This window comes from Hylobates moloch, unplaced genomic scaffold, assembly GCF_009828535.3.
Source record: "Hylobates moloch isolate HMO894 unplaced genomic scaffold, HMol_V3 SCAFFOLD_15, whole genome shotgun sequence".
Lineage (NCBI taxonomy): Eukaryota > Metazoa > Chordata > Mammalia > Primates > Hylobatidae > Hylobates > Hylobates moloch.
Window position 1 is genome coordinate 6,139,155 of NW_026652290.1, and position 22,830 is coordinate 6,161,984.

Sequence of the window (22,830 nt, forward strand, 5' to 3'; positions counted from 1 at the left end):
TCCCCCACCAACGTCTGCCAGTCCGCGTGGATTCCGAGCCCGGCTCCGGAAACCAGTCTGACCACTTCGCCCATTTCCCAAGCCTCCCCGGGCGGCGGCCGGCCAGCTTCCAGGGTGCGGTGAGCCAGGCTCGACCGCCGCCTCGGCCGCCCTGCGATGAACGGATCTGCCCAGAAGGCCGGCGTGAAAGCCACGCAACCCCCCGCGCGCCCGGGGCCTCCTGGCCGCTCCCCGCCCCGTGTCCCCACATTGCGAAACGGACGGTTGGATGCTCCGCTCCAGGCCCGGGGTCGCCTGTCCCCTGCCGACCTGGCGCAGAGCCGCCTTCTGCACCCGGCCCCGTGCCGCCCTGGGGTTGCTTACAGCCGGGCTGGGCCACGGAGCTGAGCCCGGAATCGAATGGCGGGCCGCGGAAAAGGCGGCCAGGCCCTCAGGGGCGGCTGCGCGAGGTCCCAGAACAGCGCCCGGGGAGCCCCAGGCCGGCCTCGAGGGAACCGCGGGCGGGACAGGAGGGGAACAGCTGGCATTGGCGCCCGGCCTCATCTGCCCGACTGCGGTGGGAGGGTAGGCATGTGCCCCCGCAGCCACCCGCGCACGGGTTTCCAAGGCGCCAAGAGCAATTCACCAGGTCGCTGCAAGAAAGCGACTGCGCCCCCACGTCCAGCCAGCCGCCTTGTCCGTGAAAACCACCTGGAGGGCAGGGCCCAGTGCCCAGGTGCCACCCGCGACGTGGTGACGGCTCTGGGATGGCACAGGCTCGTGCGTGGCCGCCGGGCTGCCGTCTCGGCCCCTCTGCGGGTCTGCGCTTTGGCGGCCGCCGAGTTGAGGGGAGAAAATGGCCGGTGGCGCGGGGCCCGGCCGAGGGTCGCGGGAGGGCTGGCAGGCGTGGCCGCTGGAGGGGCGCCGCTCGCAGGGCTCGGTCAGGCGGCCCCTGCGACTCCTGGTGCCCGGCTGGGACACGTGGGGCCGGCTTTGCGGAGTCAGCAGGGCCAAGGTGCGCTGGGTGCGCTGCCCCCGGAGCCCCGCCCCCTTCTCACCCCATCTCGCTTTTTTTGGGAGAGGAGAGTGGAGCCGTCAGCACCCACTGGCAGTGTCGGTGCTGTGCTGGGGGTCCTCCCAGACCAGCCCACTCCTCCTAGTTTGAGCTTGCGATCCATCCCTACTCCCTTACGGTTCTCCTTCCACGTAGTTAACCTGCGGAGGGGGGAAGTATTGTCTCCGCACAGGTACTGCGGAGGTACCTTGTGGAGGAGGTACTGCTGTGGGGAGGAAGGGCGAGGCACAACTGCTTCCGCACAAGGGGCCTAATGGCTTGCTTATTCCTTTCAGGCCAGGTTGAAAGGTTTTTAAAAGCAGGTGGGGGTGCCAGGGTAGTGGGGAAAACAAGAAAAGACACTGCTTTTTTACCCCATGCGAGGCAGAGCTCATCTCCTTTCTGCAGGTGTTGAGGGGAGTTGAGTAGGAGCCCAGAGCTGGTACAGGCCCCGTTTAACATGCCCTCGCAGAGTGAGAGCTGGGGGTCACCCCATAGGCAGGGGAGCCCTTCTGGGAGGGAATTCCTGCTTAGGTGGGAGGTTGACCTGAGTGACATCTAGGTCCTCTACCTCCGAGATTCCGAATTTTCAGGGAAGGAACCAAATGGATGTATGGCCCACGCCTGGGTTTGAATCCCAGTTCTGGCCTTCATTCCTCCAGGCCTCCATTGGTGAGAACTCTGAAATAGCACCAACTGCCTTGTGCTTGGTAGGTGCCACATTACAAAAGCGGTGGGAAGGAGGGCCTTTGGTTTCCATGTCAGTGGTCATGTCCCACAGTCCCCGTTGCCATCCTGATCAGGGAAAACTTCATTTCATGCTCCAAATGTTCCTCAGTTCCTGGCACTGTTCTAGGTCCTGCACCCAGGCTGGTATGAAAAAGATGCCCAGAAGGTCCCATGCATCACTAGCATGGAGGTAGCAGCAGAAGGGAAACCAGTGCCTCTGAAAGTGGGCAACTGTTCCCCATCCACCTCCTCTTCTTCTTGGAGATCTCAAGATAAGACAAGAGACATCAACCTGGGATTGGGTTTCCGGGCAGAGAGTAAAAGTGAGCTCCTTCTGCCTGTGCACGCAGCTTCCCCCAATACTGGGATAGCCCAGATCCCCTCCCAGGAGCAGCCCATGAAGCTTCCCCCAGTTACTGTGATAGCCCAGATCCCTTTCTAGGAGCAGCTCACAAAGCTTCCCCCAGTTACTGGGATAGCCCAGATCCCTTTCTAGGAGCAGCTCACAAAGCTTCCTCCAGTTACTGGGATAGCCCAGATCCCTTTCTAGGAGCAGCTCACAAAGCTTCCCCCAGTTACTGGGATAGCCCAGACACCTTCCTAGAGGCAGCAACGGAAGAAAGAAGGGGACTAAATACCAATGACCAGAAAGAAGAAAAAACTTAGCCTCAGTCACCAGCCACTGGGAGCTGATATTAACTGAAGGGATGGAAAGCCCTCTGGGACAGTTTTAGCAGGAGCCCTCCAGAGCATGGAGAGACTGCAGGTGGGGCAGGAAGGTGGGGAAGAATGAGAGCAGTGACCCTGGCCACTTTTGGCCTCACGGTTCTGCACAATGAGGCATTGCTCATCTTCAGAGAACCATGCCATTCTGGCCATCTGGCATCCTAGACGATTTTCCACTGTCTCTCAGTATCCAGCCATCTAGCCTCGTAACTACTTCTCTGTGCTGGTCCAGCCCAGTGCTCAGGGTTAGGGATATTTTTATGAATAAAACAGACATAGCTTCTGCCCTCGTGGAGCTTACAGCATGGGGCGAAAGGAGACTGATCAAAACGCCACACACGTGTAATCTACAACCTTGGGAAGTGCCAAGAAGGGGAAGTGTTGGGTGCCACGGAGAACATTCACAGAGGTTAACCTGGGGCTAAGGTGGAGGAAAGGTCAGATGGAAGCTGTCTAACCACCTGGGGCTTCTGGCTTAGGATGTGTAGGGCTAGCAGCTCAGCCCATGAGGTTGTGTCTTGAACTTGAGTATGGATGGAATAGCTATAGAAACAGAACAACCATGAAGTGAAGATGGTGAATGAAGATCCTCTCATCAGCTTGTGATTGTAGGACAGAGGAGGCTGCAAGGACACTCAGGTGTGAAGACGGGTGAGTTGCCAGTTCTGGAGTGCAGATGTGGTTACCAGCAGCCTCTGTTTTGGAGGCTACTCTGAAGCCATATTCAGCTTGGGAGGCCTCCTGCGGGGCTGACCCAGTTCTGGAACAAACCAAGGTGTTTGGGTCTGGACGAAGGCCTGAGCAGATCCCATCCTATATCCAGCTGAACTGTCTCACCCAGTCTGCATTGAGTATCGGTCCCAAGTGGAGGCCACAGGAAGAAGTGCCGTTCCCTAGTGGTCTTAGATGCTTCATCAGCTAAAGCGTGGGGCTCAGTCTCATGGTGTCCACCTGTAAAATGAGAGTGGTGTCCCAGAGTCTCTCCAAAGCTCCTTGTGGTGACTCTATGGTCTTAAGAAACCATTCACTTTATAGGCTTATCTCAGTGCACAGCTGATGCCTCTGATGCGGGGGTGGCTGTGGCTGTGCTGCCGCTCCTATGGGGGAGGCATCCTGGCCAGCACGCTCTTTGCACCTGATGACTCCCTATGGCAGCTGCACAGCACTGCAGTTAGGAGCCCAGGCCACATGGATTTCAGCCCCGGCTCTACCACTCAGTAGCTGTGTGACCCTGGGCCAGGTGCTTGACCTCCCAAGGCACCCATTTCCTCATGGAGGTAATAATAGTATATATAACCTCAATTTACCACACGGATGAAAAGACAATGCATGTAAGGGTTCCTCCGCGGCACCTGGCTCAGTGAGCAATCTGTAATTGTGAGCTGTTATCATTAAGAGGCCGTGGGAACACTAGTCAGTGGTGTGTATATCCAGGGGTGGGTGTTGCTTCTGGCATCTCTCCTAAATTCAAGCTGATGATGAGAGTCATCAGAGAGAGAGAACAAAATGCCCCACAAGCTATGACAAAAGGAACCTCTATTTCATAAATCAGAGAAGAGTAAAGGACAGAAACCAAAGCAATAACTAGTGTTTAAACATGCAGAGAGAGAGAGAAAGAAAGAGAAAGAGAGAGAGAGAGAGAGAGAGAGAGATGCTTCTTCTGCCTTCCACTGCCATGGGCAGGTGGGAAATACCACTGACCCTGGGATGGTCCCTGAGTGGACTGTATGCCAGGAGCCTGGCCGGAGAGCCAAGAGTGGTCCTGGCCCCCTGGGAGTTCTCCTCTTTTCTAGGCAGCAGCAGTGACTGAGACCTTGTACACAAAACTCATTCATTCAATCCGTATTTATCTAGGCCTTCCAGAAACGGTGCTAGGCTGTGCTGGGGAGTGATAGTGAAAAAGACACAGTCCCTACCAGCGAGAGACATTGGGTCCAGCCGATGAGTAAGACAAGCCAACAGAGTAGGGCAACAAGACCAGGATCCCTTTGGGGCATTACTGAGCACATGGCCTCAGTCTGGAATTCTGGACACATTCTTCACCCTAACGGGGATGCACTGGGGATTTAAAACCCCCAAGAGCCAGGGATCTTTCCCACCCAAGCTAATTTCTGGGCAGCTGTGCCACTGCAGGGCATGCAGAAGGAAGACAGCCTTCCAGAGGAAAGGCGCCTTGTTCCTTGCTTTGTGACACTCATCCCTGCGAGGTAGAGAAGACAAGGAGGGCTCTTCCCTCGGGAGCTTCCAAGGTTCCGGGTGAGAGCTAGCCAGCTCTGGGTTTGGAGCAGACAGAGGTAAGCGGCCCACGCCTGCTGCGCCTGCGAGGTGCTGCGGGAAGGGCTACTCTGGAAAGCATTATTTATAGATCTGACTGTTTGCCCACTCTTATCTTGAAGACAGGAATTTGGGACACTAGGTCACAAGTTGGTCTCTTCTTTTGTCAGCAATCCATTCAACATGGCAAGGTCCACAACCACCGCACAAGGCATGGACGACACAAAGAGATGGCTTGCCTGTAAGAGACCCAGCTGGTCTGGAGTTGGAGGCACATTTCATTTCTCTGCCCAGCTGGGCAGGCGGCTGGAGCAAACCAGGAGATCGCCTCAAATGTTTTAAATGTCAATATGGTCCCTCCTTGCTGGCTTGCCAAGATTTGACCAGCTAAATTGGCCTGTGTGGTGTGTTCCCTGCAGTGCATGGTATGAATTTCGATCTGTCATCAATGCTGTAAGGGAGGCTGGCCAGCCGTCAACAGCAGCATGCAAACTCCCAGGGATGCTGTTCTGAAGCCTTCCACCTCCGTCTTGAGAGCTACTTCTTGTCTCTTTGGGGCTTCAGTTTCCATAAAGGCCCTCACTGGGCCCTTGGGCCCTGACTGGGTTGGGGAAGGGACCAGTCCCATTTGGGAGGCCGCAGTGCCTTCAGCACCCTTGGCAAACTTCTTGGGTGCTGCAATCCTGCCTAATGCCAGCCTTCTAGCAAGGCCTAGAGGCGGGTCTGTCATTCCCACAGTGTCATATGTGCCAGGGACAACCTAAATTGTGAGCTACACTCACCTAAACTACCAGAGGGCTTCACTTGCTCAGTCATTACTCAGCCAGCCGGGCCACGCGGACTATTTTCTACTGACTTTGCCTCTCTCCCATCACAGAGAGGCAAGTGAGAGAGTAGGAAGGCATTGTTCTTCTCTAGCATGGTCCACTGTCAGAAGGGGAACACCAGCCCAGCACGAGGAGAGTGACCTGGGGGCCAAGGGTGATTTCTTTCTTTCTTTCTTTTTGAGACAGAGTTTCACTGTTGCCCAGGCTGGAATGCAGTGGCACGATCTCAGCCCACTGCAACCTCTGCCTCCCGAGTTCAAGTGATTCTTGTGCCTCAGCCTCCCGAGTAGCTGGGACCACAGTTGTGCACCACCACGCCTGGCTAATTTTTGTATTTAAGTAGAGATGGGGTTTCACTATGTTGTCCAGGCTGGTCTGGAACTCCTGTCCTCAGGTGATCTGCCTGCCTCAACCTCCCGAAGTGTAAGGATTATAGGCATGAGCCACCTCGCCTGGCCCCGAGGGTGCTTTAGTTTTAGAATCTTCTCATTACAGGTGTGGTTGAATATTTCTGGGACCCAAGCTGTTTCCAGGAGCTGGCCCCATACCTGGCTCATGACAAAATAATTCACCCCTTCCAATCTACCCTTCCCCAGATGAAATAAAAATGACTGGGCATCCAGATTAATGACTGGATCACACGCAGGAACGTACTGGTTGTGAGCAGCCCTGGGCCAGGGCAGAGGTGAGCTTGACAATCACGTGGACGCTGGCTTTTGATTACTGCTGCTTCTGGGCTCACACTACCCAGGGCTTTCTTTAGACCATCTCTAGGTGAGCTTGCTGCCCCAGGAATGATCACCTCCATTTTACTGGTGAGAGGTTCAAGGACTTCCCTTCCTTCTTTCCTCCCTTCCCCTTCTCTCCCCTTCCTTCTCCTTCCCTCCTGCATCCTTTTTTCCTTCCCTTTCTTCCTCCCTTCCTTTAGCAAATAGCCCTGGAGCAGCTGCCTGGTTCTAGGAGCTGAGAACAGGGTGATGGGTGAGAGGGACAAGGGCTTGCTTTCACGGTGTTTACATTCTAGCGGGGGCAGGGGACAAGTCAACAAATCAATAATTTCAGATAAGAACAGCTGCTCTAAGAAGAAAAACTGGGGAGTGAGATGCAGTCCACTTTAGGCCAGTGGTTGGGGATGGCTTCTCTTGAGGGGTGGCATTTAGGGGACTAAATGGTAACAATGAGCTGGCCTTGGGCAGGTCTGGGGGCAGAGCCACCAGTGCCAGGGCACAGAGCTAGGAAGTGCAGAGCGGCTGGTACCCATGGCCGGGCTTGCCTGAACCCCTAATCCCTGCTCTTTCTGCCACATCCTGCCTTCCCACTTGGCCAAAGAATCGTGGTTGGCCAAAGGTGGGGCTAAGCTGTGCAGTGGGAGGGGCCAGGCTGAGCTGGAGGTGACAGGAGCCTCCCCGTACAGGGCCCTGGTGCCAGGGTCCTCACCCTCCCAGACTCCTGTTCATTTGTGTTGAGGACATGGGGTGAAGGATCTGAAAATGCACGCACAGGCAGACGACCCACCCAGACCATTCACAGCCGCAGCAGCTTGGCCCAGGTAGGGAGGCACTTACGGTCCTTCTCAGGCCTGCCGTGAGGCTCCAGGGTCAGCGCCTATCCCCAGCCCCAGGGAGGCACTCCCAAGAACCTATTTTAAATCTCAACCCAGCATTTTTGGCCAACTTACAGAAAAGCTGCAAGATGAGTAGAGGAACTTGCCTATATTTTTTATCTAGATTTACCAGTTGTTGACATTTGCCCATCTGCTTTGTCATTGGTGCTCTCTCTATTCTGTGTGTGTGTGTGTATTTCTCGTGTGTGTGTGTGTGTGTGTGTGTGTTTTGAGATGGAGTCTCCCTCTTGTCACCCAGGCGCGATCTCGGCTCATTGCAACCACCACCTCCCGGGTTCAAGCGATTCTCCTGCCTCAGCCTCCCCAGTAACTGGGATTATAGGCACCGGCCACCACGCCCGGCTAATTTTTTGTATTTTTAGTAGAGACAAGGTTTCACCATGTTGGCCAAGCTGGTCTCAAGCTCCTGACCTCAGGTGATCTGCCTGCCTCAGCCTCCCAAAGTGCTGGGATTACAGGCGTGAGCCACCGCGTCCAGCATTCCCCCATATTTTTTTCTAAACCATTTGAGAGTCCATTGGAGACCTTGTGCCCTTTCTGTCTGCATACTTTGGGGTAGTGTGTTTTCCCTGAGATCAAGGACAAGATCTTACACAACAACTACAGTGCAATGACCAGAATCAGGATGTTTAACATCAATCCAATACTGTTGTCTAACCCACAGTCCAGATGCAGTTTTCTCAGTCTCCTCAGTAATGCTCTTTACAACTCACTTCTCTTTTCTGTTCCAAGAGCAAAGGATCCTGTGCTCATTCTGCGCCCTCTCCCTTTGGTCTCCTTTGCGCTGGGCAGGACCTTGGCCTCTCTCTGTGTTCCTTCACCTTGGCCTCTGAAGAGTACGCATCTGGGATTTTTTTTTTTTTTTGAGATGGAGTCTCGCTCTGTTGCCCGGACTGGAGTGCAGTGGTGTGATCTTGGCTCACTGCAAGCTCCACCTCCTGGGTTCATGCCATTCTCCCGCCTCAGCCTCCTGAGTAGCTGGGACTACAGGCACCCGCCATCGCGCCCGGCTAATTTTTTGTATTTTTAGTAGAGACGGGGTTTCACCGTGTTAGCCAGGATGGTCTCGATCTCCTGACCTTGTGATCTGCCCGCCTCAACCTCCCAAAGTGCTGGGATTACAGGCGTGAGCCACCGCGCTCGGCCGCATCTGGGATTTCTTCATGGTTGGATTCAGGCGCTGCGTTCTGGCGGGAAAACCGCTGGAATGACACTGCGGACTTCTGGGTGCAGCTTCTCAGTGTTGGGAGGCCCACGATGGCAGTTTGGCCCATCATTGGTAACACTGGCTTTGATCCTTCCAATGTGATTTTGTTTAACTTTTATTTTAAGTTCAGGGGTACAAGTGCAGGTTTGTTACGTAGGTAAACTTGCGTCATGGAGGTTTGTGGTATAGATTATTTCATCACCCAGGTATTAAACCTAGTACCCATTAGCTGTTTTTCTTGATCCTCTCCTTCCTCCCACCCTCCACCCTCCAAAAGGCTTCAGTGTGTATTGTTCCCCTCTATGTGTCCATGTGTTCTCGTCATTTAACTCCCACTTATAAGTGAGAACATGTGGTATTTGGTTTTCTGTTCCTGTGTTAGTTTGCTAAGGATAATGGCCTCCAGCTCCATCCATGTCCCTGCAAAGGACATGATCTCTTTCTATTTTTTTTTTTTTTTTTTGAGATGGAGTCTCAATCTGTCACCCAGACGAGAGCACAGTGGCGCAATCTTGGCTCACTGCAACCTCCATCTCCAGGATTCAGGCAATTCTCGTGCCTCAGCCTCCTGAAAAGCTGTGACTACAGGTGCACACCAACATGCCTGGCTAATTTTTGTAATTTTTTTTTTTTTTTTGAGATGGAGTCTCACTCTGTCGCCCAAGCTGGAGTTCAGTGGCACCATCTCGGCTCACTGCAAGCTCTGCCCCCCAGGTTCACGCCATTCTCCTGCCTCAGCCTCCTGAGTAGCTGGGACTACAGGCGCCTGCCACCATGCTCAGCTAATTTTTTGTATTTTTAGTAGAGACGGGGTTTCACCATGTTAGCCAGGATGGTCTCGATCTCCTGACCTCGTGATCGCCTGCCTCACCCTCCCAGAGTGCTGGGATTACAGGCGTGAGCCACCACACCTGGCCTAATTTTTGTAATTTTAGTAGAGATGGGGTTTCATCATGTTGGTCAGGCTGGTCTCAGGTGATGCTCCCGCCTCGGCCTCCCAAAGTGTTGGGATTACAGGCGTGAGCCACCACACCTGGCCAATGTCGTTCTTTTATATGGCTGCCCAATGCGGTGTTTTTTATTCACACCATTTCCCAGCCTCCTCTGGGCCTTTGTGTCTTCCTCCTCCTCGTCCTGGGCACCCCTGGTCATCCTGGGTGCTCCTCGCCTGCTTCTGTCTGTTTCTGTTATGATGTTTCCCCAGTGTTTGGTCCCCGACCCTTTGGCTTCCTGACCTCTGTTTCTGTCTCTGTCTTTATCTCTGCTCTTCTCTTGGTTTCCTCTGTCCCTGCTGCCACCTCCTCTCTTGATTTTATCCTTGTCTCATCCCTTTCTTATTCTCTCTCCAAAACACTGAAATGTCCATGACTGCAAGTGCCACGTGGATCAACCACCAGGTTAATCTATAGCTGAAGACTGCAAGGTGCACCCTCTGGTTCACACTTCTTTCCTAAGAGGATTAAAATGGAAGTGAGGAGAGTTTCCTCTGCGGAGCTGGACCTTGGAGGCCTTATACTCTGCCCTAGGCAAGACTCATCCAGGAACTCATCTCCAGGCCCAGAAGAAAGGGCTGGCTTCAGGACCAAGCATTCCTTAGGAAAGCTCCTCTCCCTGCCATCTGACTGCCTTCTGCCCACCCATAGGTCCTCTTGCAAAGGAGGGCACACAGACCCCTACTCCCCTGTGGACCTAGGGCTGAGGTTCGCTGTGGTTTGGCTACGGCTGAGCAAATACTGTCTGTCTGCCAAGGCAGAGTCAACTTCCAGCTCTGAGGTTAGCAGGTTTCTCACCCTTCGAAGGACGGGGCCCACAGCAGCCTTCCTCTCCACTTGGTGGTCACCCGATTGGAGGAAGACCAGACCCTCACATCTTTCTGGGTTAGGCCCCAAACCACAGTCTGGAGAATGGAAGCCAGACCACGGCCCTCTAACAGCCACACTTGACCACTCACTCACTGCTTTGGTATTGAACTTTGAATTATGTTATCATCATTCCTATTACTATACCCAATTTTATAGCTGGCAGATAGGTAAACACTGTTCCTGATTGGAACTCAGATATCCGCTTGTGGGCAAAGAATGATCTCTCTTGGATGATGTCAATAATTCCCCTTGATGTTGACTTTGGTCTTTGGGGCCTCACTTTCCCCATTGTAGAACAAAGGGCTTGGAATAGAAACCCCCTGGCCTCTCTCTGTTCTGAGCTTCCAGGAGCTATCCCTCCACCATTAATGAGCCAGCCTTTTCCTCTGGGAGGGGCAGATGACTTACACTCCCCGTGGAGCTGACTGCACTGGCCCTGGCGTTGGTTATGAGGATGATTCGGTATGTTTGTGTGTGTTTCCCTCCTGGACCAACCCCCGGGACTTTCCACCCTTCTGGTTCCCCTGCAGACATTTGTTTTCATCCTAGTCTATGGAACAAGACATCACTAAGGACCAGAGTGATGCAAAAGACAAAGGGGAGAAACATTCCTGGCCACCCTGTCTAGTTCTTCCCGCTGGGCCAGGGGCTAGTTAGCACCGTCTCCAGCCTCAGGCCCTCAGCAGTCTCAGGGCTTGCCAGGTGCAGGTTAGGGAGCAGCTCAGAGGCTGGCCTACCTTTTCTGTGCCTCTGCAGGTGACACAGCTCAGGGGATGTCAGAACCAAAGGCCTGGAAAGCTCACACTCCACCCAACCCTCTCCTTTTGCAGATGAGAAACCCAAGGTCCAGAAAGGGGACACAATGGCCATAGCAGCAGCAGAGCAGGGACTGAATCCCAAGGCTGATGACTTTGACTTCGGTGCTCCAGCATCCATCTCCCCTGGATTTCTCAGCTCGCAGGCTCGATAACTCTCTTCTCTCCCCAGACTTGTTGGCAGGCAAGAGGAATAACTCATGTGAGTCAAAAGCAATTTGCAAACATAAATAATTTTCGATGCCAGGAGAGGAGACGGTGGGAAGATGCATGGAAGGTTGAGAGGAACAGAGCCAGCCCCAAGTCTCCCTCGCCCTGCTGGGCACTTCCTCTCCCCTCCTCGGCGCTGGTGGGAGAGTCGGAGTGCGCCATAAACAAGGCAGGAAACGGCTATCATGATGCTTGCTTCCGCTCTTCCTAGAAGGGATTCTGCTCGCCAATCTCTCCTCTCCCCACCCCCTACCATGCACAGGATTTTGTACTCCCAGCTCCTCTGGAGGCTCAGAGGAGGAGATGGTCCTGCTGCACTGGCCCAGCCTTCCTCTCCTTGGCTTGTCTTTTTCCTTGTCCTCAACCCCAAACAGCAAGTATCCTAACAAAGAATGGATAGCACACTATTATTTTTGTGACATTCATATCAGTGTCATATTCCAAAGGAGCTTGACATAATTGTCCTGTTCCTAATTTGGACACTGGTTTACGAAAGTGTGGTGACCACTGGAGACTGTTCTCTGACAGTGTAACATGTATTCGCTCCTTTCCCCAGGGTACTAAGACTCACGTGGCCCTGACAGCTAGCACAGTCTCTTAGGAGGTTCCGGAGGGTGGCAGTGGGAATGAGTGTAGAGCTGTGTCATTTCAGAGGGCTGAGAGCATTCCACACACCTTCCCAAAGCCCACCCCAAGAGGCTGTCTAATGCAGGGAGAAACAATGAGAAACCAGATACCATGGAATTAGCAAAGAATTTCTCAGATGAAACAGGAAAGGGAGGAAATCCAGAGGGGTTTACATTACACCTGGCTCAGGTTGAAAGGATTCAGGGCCAGTTGTTGGCAATATTAAACTCCAGGCTACGTTTGAAAGGGTCCTTCACTCGGGCAGCCAAAGAGAGGCATTCCTGCCAGGATAGGTTGCATCGCTGCAGATCTCCAGCCCTACGTGCACACACATGTGCACACACACACACACATACGCATGCGCACACGCATACACATGCACACACGCACACACACGCATGCACACACGCACACACACGCATGCACACACGCACACGCACGCATGCACACACACACACATGCACACACATGCATCTTGGACATCTCTTGTTAATGTCAGCCCTCTGCCCCAAACTAGATTTGAAAACTTGTAGGTAATCAAGTTTTCTGGTTAAGAGACATAATCCCAGCCAACAGTTAGTAAGCTCTTATGTGTCAGGCCTTATCCAAACAGTTCACATGAAGACCAGATCCAAAAATAAAAGTGTGCTTTGTCCTCTGTGTGTTGCTCTGTGTGTGTATGTGTGTGTGTGTGTGTGTGGTCACATGCACACCCACATCTCTGCCACCCTGAGTTGCATGTTAAAGCTGCCTACGTAAGGGTAAAGTGGTTGTCATGCTGTTAGAAATATGTAACATGTGTCCGGGCACGATGGCTCACACCTGGAATCCCACCAATTTGGGGGGCTGAGGCGGGTGAATCACTTGAGCTCAGGAGCTCAAGACCAGTCTGACCAACATGGCAAAACGTCATATCTACTAAAAATACCAAAATTAGCAGGGCATGGTGGTGGGCGCCTGTAATTTTAGCTACTCGGGAGGCTGAGGCAGGAGAATCACCCGAACCCGGGAGGTGGAGGTTGTGGTGAGCCGAGATCGCGCCATTGCACTCCAGCCTGGGCAACAAGAGCGAAACTCCGTCTCAAAAAAAAAAAAAAAAAAAAAAGAAAGAAAGAAAAGAAAAAAAAAGTATAACATGTACCACTAGGCTACATACAGAAATTCAACCATGAGCCTCTGGAACTCACTCCAGGATTATCCTTAGGGTCTGTTTCCCCACATTCAATTACTGCATCATTACCTGGAGGCTCCTGAAATTCTCAGAGATGGATCAGGTGGAGAGCCGGGGGCAGCAGGACCCCAGAGCAGCTGAGTGTGCACATGTCTGCTCTGCCCATGGTGGGGAGAGAGGGAACAGCCTCTGGGGTGGGGGGGATGAGTCTCCTGAATGCTGGGGCTCCTGGGGGCAGCCCTGGGCCATTGGTTTGTGGGCGATGTTAATGGCTTGCAGAGCAGGAACTGGCTTCCCTGCCTGAAAGCCCCAGTCTCTCTCTCTCTCTCTCACACACACACACACACACACACACACACACACACACACACACACACACAGTTCCATACAGACACACACAAGGCATCGGATTCTGAGGTTTCTATTTAAGAACTGTGCAGGAGCTGAGGGAGTGCAGAGGACACCAAGACACACTGTTTTCCTTTCAGGAGCTCCAGGCTCTTGTCTAGTTGGAGAATCCAGGCCCATATGCATATATGGGTGTTGCAATGTGCAATTGATTGACAATGAGCGGTGGGCGGGGGTGGGGGGCAGTAAACAGTGAATACGTCAATAATTCAGCAGAGCAGGCCCTGGTAAAGGCTGGAATAATCTAGAACAACCTCAGGGAGGAGATGGGGCCTGAGCTGGCCTCTGAAGGACTCATAGAACCCTGGAAATTGGGAGCAGGACGGACCCTGGGAGGCAGATGATGCTAGTTCTAAATCCTTCTTTCCTCATTGACTGGCTGTTTGACCTTGGGCAGGTTACTCAAGCCTCCATATTGCCACCTGTGAGAGAGGGACAATGACATTCCCCACCTCACCAGATGTGAGGATTTAATGAGATAATCCCCCTAAAATGCCTGGCCCATAGTAAGCTCAATCAATGTTAACTGTTATCATTTACTGCAAAGGGAAGAGAGGGGCAGGAGGAGGGAGTTGGGGCGTGGTGGCTGCAGGAAGTAGACACTTGTGTCCAAGAATAACAACCTTCAGTAGGATTTCCTCCGCCCAGCAGTCACCTTCTCAGAAGAGCAGCCACCAGAACACAGAACCAGAGAACACGCTTATTTGGAGAAGAAAGAAGATTTGATTTTGTCCAAGTGCAGGCTTGCCAATTTGTGGCTTGTCCTAACTCTCCTGTCCCGATGTCACTCTTAGGGACCCAGGATAAAGTTGGGGAGGCTGAGGCTGAGGTCTCAGATCCACAGATAATCCCCCCAGCAGGAACTGAGGGAAGAAGGCAGAGAGCTTTAGAGAGGGGGAGAGGGGTCAGGAGAGTTCTTTAGAGGTAAATATGACTGTGTGTCCATCCCTCAGTCAAACTAAGACTCCAGGCCAGAAATCGTTAGGAGACATTTAGATCTGACACAAGATGTTTAATGTTCCCTGGTGAAAAAATAACCTGTGTGTTTACTTAGGGAGTTTCCCAGGAGTGCTCAAGGTTCTCTCCCGACCCAATTCATCTTCACCATCTTGGCTCATCCTTTAAGGTAACCAAGAAATGGAGCTGTGGACAGGTAAATGTTCTCTGGTGAGGGGAGTTGGTGCACCAGCCAAGCCTCCCTTGTTTGCTCTAGAAGTTTGCTGTTTGGTGCTGGCGGGAGTGGGGGAGGAGCCCAATGTGGGCCAAATGGCAGAGGGACCCATTCTGGTCTCCCCCATTTCCCTGGGTTGTATCGCATGCACAGAGAACCCGAGAACCCCCACCCAGCCCCCACTAAATACCAGGTGAGGACCGTACCATCATGCAGTCATCCAGCAACTGTTCTACGCCTGACAACATACAGTATCATAACCACAGTGGCAGGACAGGTGGCTTTCAGCTTCCCGTGCCTTCTCTCTCCTACTGGACTAGAACATCCCTGTGGGCAGGGACTGACCCTGTTGATGACTCAGGACCGAAATAGGGCTTCCAGATAAAATCCAGGATGGCCAACTAAAGTCTGAATTTTACATAAACGACACATCTTTTTTTAAAAAAAAAAGTAGAAATATGTCTCCAACATTTCATGGGACATACTTCCACTAAAAAATTATGCATTGTGCATCTGAAATTCAAATTTCACTGGGCGCCCTAGATTTTTATTTGCTCAATCTGCCAACACTGGACCCAAAGCACCCTGGATCTGTGGATCTCCTCTCCGCTGGCCCCAGTGGGATCCAGGGATGGAGCAAATGCTAAAGGGCTGAACTTGGCTCTTCTGCAAATGAGCTGGGGGAGGGGCAGGCTGCACGGAGACCAGAGACTGGGGCGGGGCTGGGGCAGGCAGGGCTCGCTTTTCAGGGGTGGATACACAAGTGCTCCTCTCTCTGCCTGGGTGAGCTCCAGCCTGGATGCTGGAGGTTCAGCCCCATTAGAAAGATTCATTTTGAGAAAAAATAAAGACACGTGGGCTTCCTAGTGTGCAGGGTTAAGACCTAGCGCCCTGCTTTCCTTCTCTTCCCTGAGCTTGGGCTCAAAGAGAGGTTTTACTACTCTTTGCTTGTGACGTGCTGGGCAGAGGGACATCCAGGGTTAGGAAGAGGCCGTCTACACCCAGGAGAACTGGGGCACCTGGACTCTCCCCACCCCAAAGACCCTTTGAGGAGAAACCCTCCTGTCCCAATGCCAGAGCTCCTGACCTCCTTGGAGCGTTTCCACAGGACACCTTAGAAAGCCTGTGTCCAAGAGGCCCTGGGGCAGGTGGCCATGGCGTGTCTCCCTGCAGGTGGTGGAGCAGCCAGCTGGGCTCTACAATAAGCATGGAACCTGGGCAGGCTCTCTGCCTATCAGGACCTCAGACTCTCCTCCCACAGGGAAGCCCAACCCCTGTGGGGACTGAATTGAACAAGAGTCACAAGCCCAGTGGCACCTGGTATGTCTCAGAAGGTCAGCAAATGTCCCTTTCCTTCTAGGACAGAGGGGGTCTTAGACCCTCTAGGGGCAGAGGGGGTCTTGGACACTAGGGGCAGAGGGGGTCTTGGACACTCTGTTGGGTCTGGCACCAGGCTGATACCCCAGCAGCTCTTCCTGACCCACCCATGGCCTCTGCCCATTGTCTGCCTTCTGACCTCAGGCTTCAGGCTCTGCCCAGGACCACCCTTCTCCACTCGAGGGCTCTGCTAGCAAGCCTGGTTTTGAAGGCCTCAGGCCACCTGCAGGCCACACCTTTCCAGGAATGGTGGTGGAACGGTTTCCTTCCCTGTTCTGCGGGAGTGCCACCCTCTACCTCCCCTCTCCCACCCCCAGACCCAGCCAGGCAGAAGCCACCCACAGGGTAGGGGACACCACCAAGGGCTAAGGGTCACTCCGGTCACTAACTGCGGGCCTGAACAAGAGGTTTCCCTTCCCATCCCAAGTCTTCAGTTCTCCTCAGCTAGAAAAACAGGGGGACGACGTCCATGCCTGGCATGGGCCTTTGTGTACCAGCCGGTGAAGGACAGGCCCAATTCTCGTGCCCAGCAGGCAGTTTGCCAGAAGCAAGATCACCCTCCTTCCACCCCCGGGGTGGCAAAGGACATTCATTCCGTGGAGGGGGAGGGGACTGTGTAACTCACTCTAAATGGGGCTGGGGTGACGGGGGAGTGGGAGGGACCACTCACAAAAGCCAGGGCTAGAAACTCCCAACGGCTTTTTTTTTAAAGAACTTCCCTTCCCCCTCCCGTCCCCCCGCTGGGCTCCCCTCCCCCACGTCCAGCCGCTGGTGGCCTGCAGCCAACACTGGCCACACTGGCCGCATTCAGGCCTCCCCGCCCTCCTGGCCCTCATCTCTCCCCAGCCTTCCCCACACACTGGCTCTCTCGCCACCTCGCCAACCCCCACCACTCTGAACCACGTTGACCTCTTCCGCCCTGGCGCCCCGCACAGACCCGGGCCCCTTGGTCCCAGGCGGGCAGGGGAAGGGCTTCGGAGGCCGGGAGCGGCCCCGCGCCCGCCAGGCCCCCAGCCCCGCGGTCCCTGGCCCTGTGCGGCCACCTCAACCAGGAGGAAGATCGCTGCGTCTGCAGAAAGCTGGCCACCGCCGCCGCATTCCCGGGTCGCGGCTTCCTGGCCCGCTGAGCCGCACCCCGGAGTTCGGCCCAGTCCCGTCGCCCCCTCCGGGACCTTAACCCCTTCCTCCCCCGCGACACCAAGGGCCTTGGCCTTGCCACCCTAAGGGAGAAGGGTGAGGAGTCTCAGCTCTCCTCGCTAAGGAAGTGGGGGTGGCAGGCCTCTCTCGCCCGCCCTCCTCCCCGTCCCCATCCATCTCGCAGGAAGCCCCCCGCCCCCGACCCCGGCAGCGCTCGCCGCGCCTCTAGTGGGAGCCTCTGGCCTGGTGGTTTCCGGGCAGAGAGCCCGAAGAGCAAGGGCCTCGGCAGCTTCCTCAGTGGGGCGGGGCCGGCGATGCCAGCCAGGGACGCCGGAGAGGCTGGGGGTCCCCGCCCCGCGGAACCTGCCCTACCGGGCGCGATTATTAAGAAAGAACCTCCCTGCCCCGCCAGGGCCTGCGCCTGGGTGTGTTGAGCCCCAGGGGTGGAGGCTGGGGGGGAGGAGAGTCAAAGGTCAGCCGCTGCCCGGTGGGTGCCGCGAGGGAGGCTAGCCCCACCCGCGTGCCCACGCCGCCCACCCCTGCACCCCCTCCTCCCCTACCCAGAACCCAGCGTTTGCCAGTGCCTTGGGCACCGCCGGCCGGAAAGCCCTGGGGGCGGGGACGGCTCCCACACCCACCCCCCCGCAGGAATTCCCCTTTCCAGCCGGGAGCCTCTCGACTTCCCAGGGAGCGGGGTCACCCTCCTGCGCCGGCGCCGCGGCCCGCAAAACCAGCCCCACTTCGCTGGTGCAAAGGTTCAGCACAGGGCTCGAAGGCGGAGTTGGTGGGGAGAGGGGTCCGGCCCCTCCCTGCCTCCGACGTTCCTTCTGCGCTTATCTCAAACAGCGAAAATGCACCTTCAACATCTCAATTTAATATTTACATTCAAGCAGGTAATAGTTGGAAGCTTATAGTTTAGACATTTCTAGTAGCAGCAGTTTCTAGAGAGCTCGTGTAGCCTTTTAACAAACTTCTTTTTTTTTTTGCACATAGAAACAACACATCCATGTGTACAGTATCAAAAAATATATACCAAGGTTACTGGTATTGCAGTTCCTGGAAGGGGAAGAGAGGGGAGAAGATGAAATCAACCGAAATGCTGGATGGAGGGGAAGAAAGGTCAAAAGAAAATAGTTTGTCTGATATAGAATATAACATGATCTAGAGAAAACTCCATAAATCTAGGTTTTTATATTTCAATATATAAATACCTACAAATAAATATATATATAGCAGCCCGAAGGGGGGTGCTCGGGCCTTTTGAGCTCAAACAATACATTTCAATAACACCACGTACAAACGGGAGTAGAGTCAGCACTGGACAAGTTAGCACGGTTAAAATATAATACTAGAACTCTGAGGCCGGGTGCAGAGCTGCCCTGTCCGTTCCGGGGGTCCGTCTCCAGCGGGGAAGGGCAGGAGAGGGCGAGCCCCACCGGCACCGCGTGGAAGGGGCCTCCGAGCGGGTCTGACAGCCGCCGCAGGGGGAACATGGTTACCTCCGCTCCGGGCGTCCTCGCCCTGGGGGCCAGCCCTGGTCTCGCGGTTGGCGGGTTGGCGAGAGGGGAGCCCGCCCCGAGGCCCCAGGTGCTCAGCTCCCCGCCCCCCCGCGGGAATGGCGCTTCCCCTTCCGACGCCCTCCAGCTACACCGTCACGTACTCCTTGAAAGTAACGGTGAGGCAGTTCGCGGTGACGTCGGTGATAATTATATTCCCAAAGAAGGGCTTGAACTCGCTCAGCGACTCTGCAGGTTCGTCCTGGGCCTCGGCTGGAGGCTTCTCCGCCGTCGTGGCGGGTGCCGCTGCCACCGCCACCGCCACTGCCGCCGACGCCGGTGTCTCGGGCTTCACCTGGAGGGAGCTGGGCGGCTCCCCGGCCTCGCTGCGCGTCTTGACGCAGCGCAAGTCTATGGGTTCATCCAGGTCCGAGTCTAGCAGGATGACCTCGGGCTGCGGGAGGGCGGCGGCTGGTGGCAGGTCGGCCGGGCGCTCAGCGGCTGGGCTGCCCCCCAGGCAGGTGGGGGTGCTGATGCTGCGCGCAGTCAGCCGCTTCTTGCAGGGCTCGCGCTCGCCGTGGGTCTCGGAGAGGCAGCGCTTGCGCACGTGGGAGAGATTCAGGCCGACGGCGTGGTGGTGGTGGTGGTGGTGGTGGTGGTGGTGGTGATGGGGGTGCGGGTGCGGGTGGTGTGAGGGTGGGTGCGTGCTCCGGGCCGGGTCCCAGGCAAGCAGGTCGGGCTTGGTGGTAAGCTGCAGGGGCTGCTCTCCAAAGGCCTCCTTGGTCGGGGACAGCTTGCGGGAGCCGGCATCCTGGGGCTGCGGATCGCTAATCCCGGACACCTCCTCCTCCCTCCTCTTGGGCGGCGCCTCCACCTTCTTCTCCTCTGCGCCTGCCGCCTTTTTAAAAGTCCTGTCGGCAGGCGGGTGGCGCTCGTCGGCTGCCCGCTTCTTGTGGCTGGGGGAGCGAGCCTCCCCCTCCGCCACCTCGCCGGACTTGATCTTCACCGCCTGCATGCCGTTCTCCATGTATTTGCTCATCACGATCACGATGCGTCCGTTCTTGTTCTTGTTCTTGACTATCTTCATCTTGCCCCCGATCCCGTTGCCCGTCACAGCCTCTTTGGGGGCCGGCATCATTCCGTTGGGGGGTCCCTTCTCGGAGCCTTTGCCTGGAGCACCCGCCGCACCGGCCAGGGGCTTCACCGCCCCCAGGTAGCCTTTGGCCCCCGCGCCTTGCGCCCACTTGTCGGGCGGGTGACTCTTGGCCCCCAGGTCTGGGCAGGTGGGGCTGGGCGCCTCCTTGTGGCCACCCTGGTACTGCAGGTCGTACATTTTGGGGTCGGGCTGGTAGGGGTGGTGCTTCTTGCTGTTGAGCTGGTAGTAGTACTTGCCGCTTTTGCCCGGCGGCGGGGGCTTGCCCGCCCGCTCCTTGCTGTGCGGCTGGTACTGGTGGTGCTTCTTGCTGTTGAGCTCGTACTGATGCCCCTGGCCCTTCCCCTGCGCGCCCAAATCCAGCTTGGCACGGTTGTCAGTGGAGGAGTCCTGGAGTCCGGTCAGGACATTGGAACGACGGGCAAAGGTAGGCACCTGAGGGAACGGGTGCAGGGGTGAGAGGAGGGAGGAGGCCGGCCCCGCCTCATGCTGGGAGTTTCTGGAGTGACCCAGCCCCCACCAGGTCCGCAGCTGCCTCATGGGGGGAAGGAGGTGGGAGGTCTAGTAGAAAGGGAGCAGGGCCGGGATGCTGGGAAGAACCAACCCCCACCCCATCCCCGGGCCTGGAGACAACTCTGGTGGCCATGTCAAGGGGGTGCCCGGGGGCGGCCGCATGTATTCACCTGCACCACCAGCGGTTTGGGCTTCGGCCCTCTCTTCCGATATCCCATCAGCTGCTCCTGCCGTTCCCTGGGTGGGAGGGAACAGAGGGCAGTGCTGTTAGCCTCAGGGTCGCCCCCTCCCCGCTAATTCTGGAATCTTCTGTGATGGCCCCCCACCTTCAAAGAGCATCAGGTAGGGCTGGCCGGACACAGAGGAATCAAGAGCTCAGGGCAGGTCAGGCCTCTGTGCCCTCAACCCTCGCACCAACCCTCCTCTGCCCAAGAGGTCCCGGGCAAAGGGCTCCCCCACTTTGATGCCCACACCCGAACCAGCACCCCCCCAAGCCCCACCTCTATGCTCAGGAGACAGCAGCTCAGGGCTGCACCTCTGGCACTCGTGCCCACAGCCTTGGGCCTGTGGCTCTGTGCGAAGCGAAGTGGACACGGGGGTCCAGAGAAGACAAACCAGCCCAAGCGAGGTGTGCGCCGACCTCATCCCTCCCGTCAGAAGCGCGGGATGCTAATGACCTCATTAAGATTCCGATAACGAGTGCCTCCGGCAGAAGGGAGGGCTCTTTCTTAAAGGCCGGGAACCAAACGGGGGAGGGGCTGCGCCCTTGTTTACACAGCGGCAAATGAGCCAATTAGGGGCTGGGGGCAGGGGCGGGCCACCAAGGCCAGGGTCTGGCCAGGTTTGTAGCCACCTGGTGAACGCTGGGCTCCTCCCAGCTGAGCAGGTGGGCGTGGCCGGAGCAGCTTGGAGAAGCACCACCTCCTCCTCGGAGTCTGGCTCCTGGCTGACTCAATTTCCAAATTATTAATAAAGCCCATGGGCAGAGGCACCGGTCACTACAGCCACCAGGCTCCTGCCTGCAGGCCAGCCTAAGGGTGATCCACAGCCGGGGGCTGGATCTTCCCAGGCACTACCCAGCCCTCCACGGAAGAGTGGGATGCCTCTCTAGTGTTTGCCAAAGTTGCAGCCCATTCCTGGGCCAGAAACGGGTTCTTCACAGACCCTAGCCAGCACCCCCATGCCCCCTTGGACTAACCCTGGGGAGTTCTGACGTGCCCCAGGGCGGGGGCCAGGGCCTGACTCTGAAGTTGCGTGGCATTGCAACAGCCTGCATTTTAATTCTTCAGGGACCCATTATGCAACGTGGCATCAGCCGCTGACACGGTTACAGGGTGGTGAACTCCCAGGTGGAATGGGGCAGGATCCCAGCTACGTGCCCCCCTGCATTGCAGGAGGGCAACTTCCCTGCCAGGCCGGTGGCTAGCTCAGAGGGTCTACAGTTTACAGTTTTAGCGCCAAACGCGCCACAGGAAATAGTGCAAAATAAAAGGGGGAGGAGAGATGGAAGGCAGCGGGGTGGCCGAGCTCCAAGGGCCCCGGCTGCTCCTCCCCTCCTCGCCCTTCCCCCTTCTACCCTCTCCGAAACAGAGAACCACAGCCACCGGCGACGAACCCAGCTGCAGCAGCTGCAGCGTGACAAGCAACCGTGCGCACGAGGATGAGTCCCCCAGAAGAAGGCACCCCTCCACCACCAGGCAGCGCCCACCCCAGGCCCTTGGGCCAAGCCCCCCTGCCTTAAGGGTGGTTGGCCCTGCCCTGCCAAACAGCCCAGTGGGGTCCGGGGCGGGGTGCAACCCAGCACCCTATGGAATCTACTCCTGACCAAGCTTAAACTCCCTGGGGTGTACGGGTGCAGCTTTTAAGGCCATGTCAACTTTTCTCCAGCCGCCAACAGGTTAAGTTCAGTTCCATGACGTCCGGGCGGTTTCACAATGCCAGCTCCCTCAGAGCTGCACCGCGAGGTGCTGGTGCCAGGCGGCCAGTGGCTGCAGGACAGCAACACCTAGGCTCCGGGGGTGGGGCTCCCAGGTTGCAACAGGAGGGGCCCCTGGGGAACGAGGCACAGCCCCAAGTTCTCCGGGCAGCTGCAGGGCCACCCGCACACACCCTTCCCAAACTTCCCCCAAAACCCAAGCCTGGCCTTCCCTGGCCCTGCCCCTGCCCCGCCCCCACCCCAAGCTGCAGCAACCGCCAAGGACGCTGGTTAGAGGAGCTGGGGCCGCAGCGTGCACATCCAGGCCGGTTGGGGAGGGGGCTCCCACCAGCCCCCTCCCCGCCCCTTCCCTATTGCTGCGTCGCCCACTTTGCCATTCCCATATACGGTCACGGGTGGCAGGCGGTGGCTGCGTGGGGGACGCTCACCTGTTCTGGAAGGCGATCAGCAGCCTGGGGTCCAGGATGTTCTCCTCCGGTTCCCACGTGTTATATCTTGCAAGGGAAAAGGGAGGGGGACACGGTGTAAAAAAAA

At 56.2% G+C, this 22,830-nt stretch overlaps 1 protein-coding gene and 1 long non-coding RNA gene across 2 annotated transcripts; one reads left to right on the forward strand and one right to left on the reverse strand.

Moving 5' to 3' along the window:
* Window positions 1–5,126: 5,126 nt before the first annotated feature.
* Window positions 5,127–14,627, forward strand: LOC131381392 (uncharacterized). The gene is made up of 5 exons (XR_009210132.1): window positions 5,127–5,187; window positions 5,640–5,743; window positions 6,186–6,274; window positions 11,113–11,299; window positions 14,568–14,627. It is a non-coding gene; the product is annotated as an uncharacterized LOC131381392 (long non-coding RNA).
* A 3,429-nt stretch (window positions 14,628–18,056) lies between these two features.
* On the reverse strand, window positions 18,057–22,803 carry CBX4 (chromobox 4). Its single transcript, XM_032177567.2, has 3 exons — window positions 22,725–22,803; window positions 20,531–20,597; window positions 18,057–20,282 (listed from the first exon to the last, which is right to left on the reverse strand). The coding sequence occupies exons 2-3, from the start codon at window positions 20,576–20,578 to the stop codon at window positions 18,843–18,845; spliced, it is 1,488 nt and encodes a 495-aa protein (XP_032033458.1). The 5' UTR covers window positions 20,579–20,597; window positions 22,725–22,803; the 3' UTR covers window positions 18,057–18,842.
* Window positions 22,804–22,830: the final 27 nt, after the last annotated feature.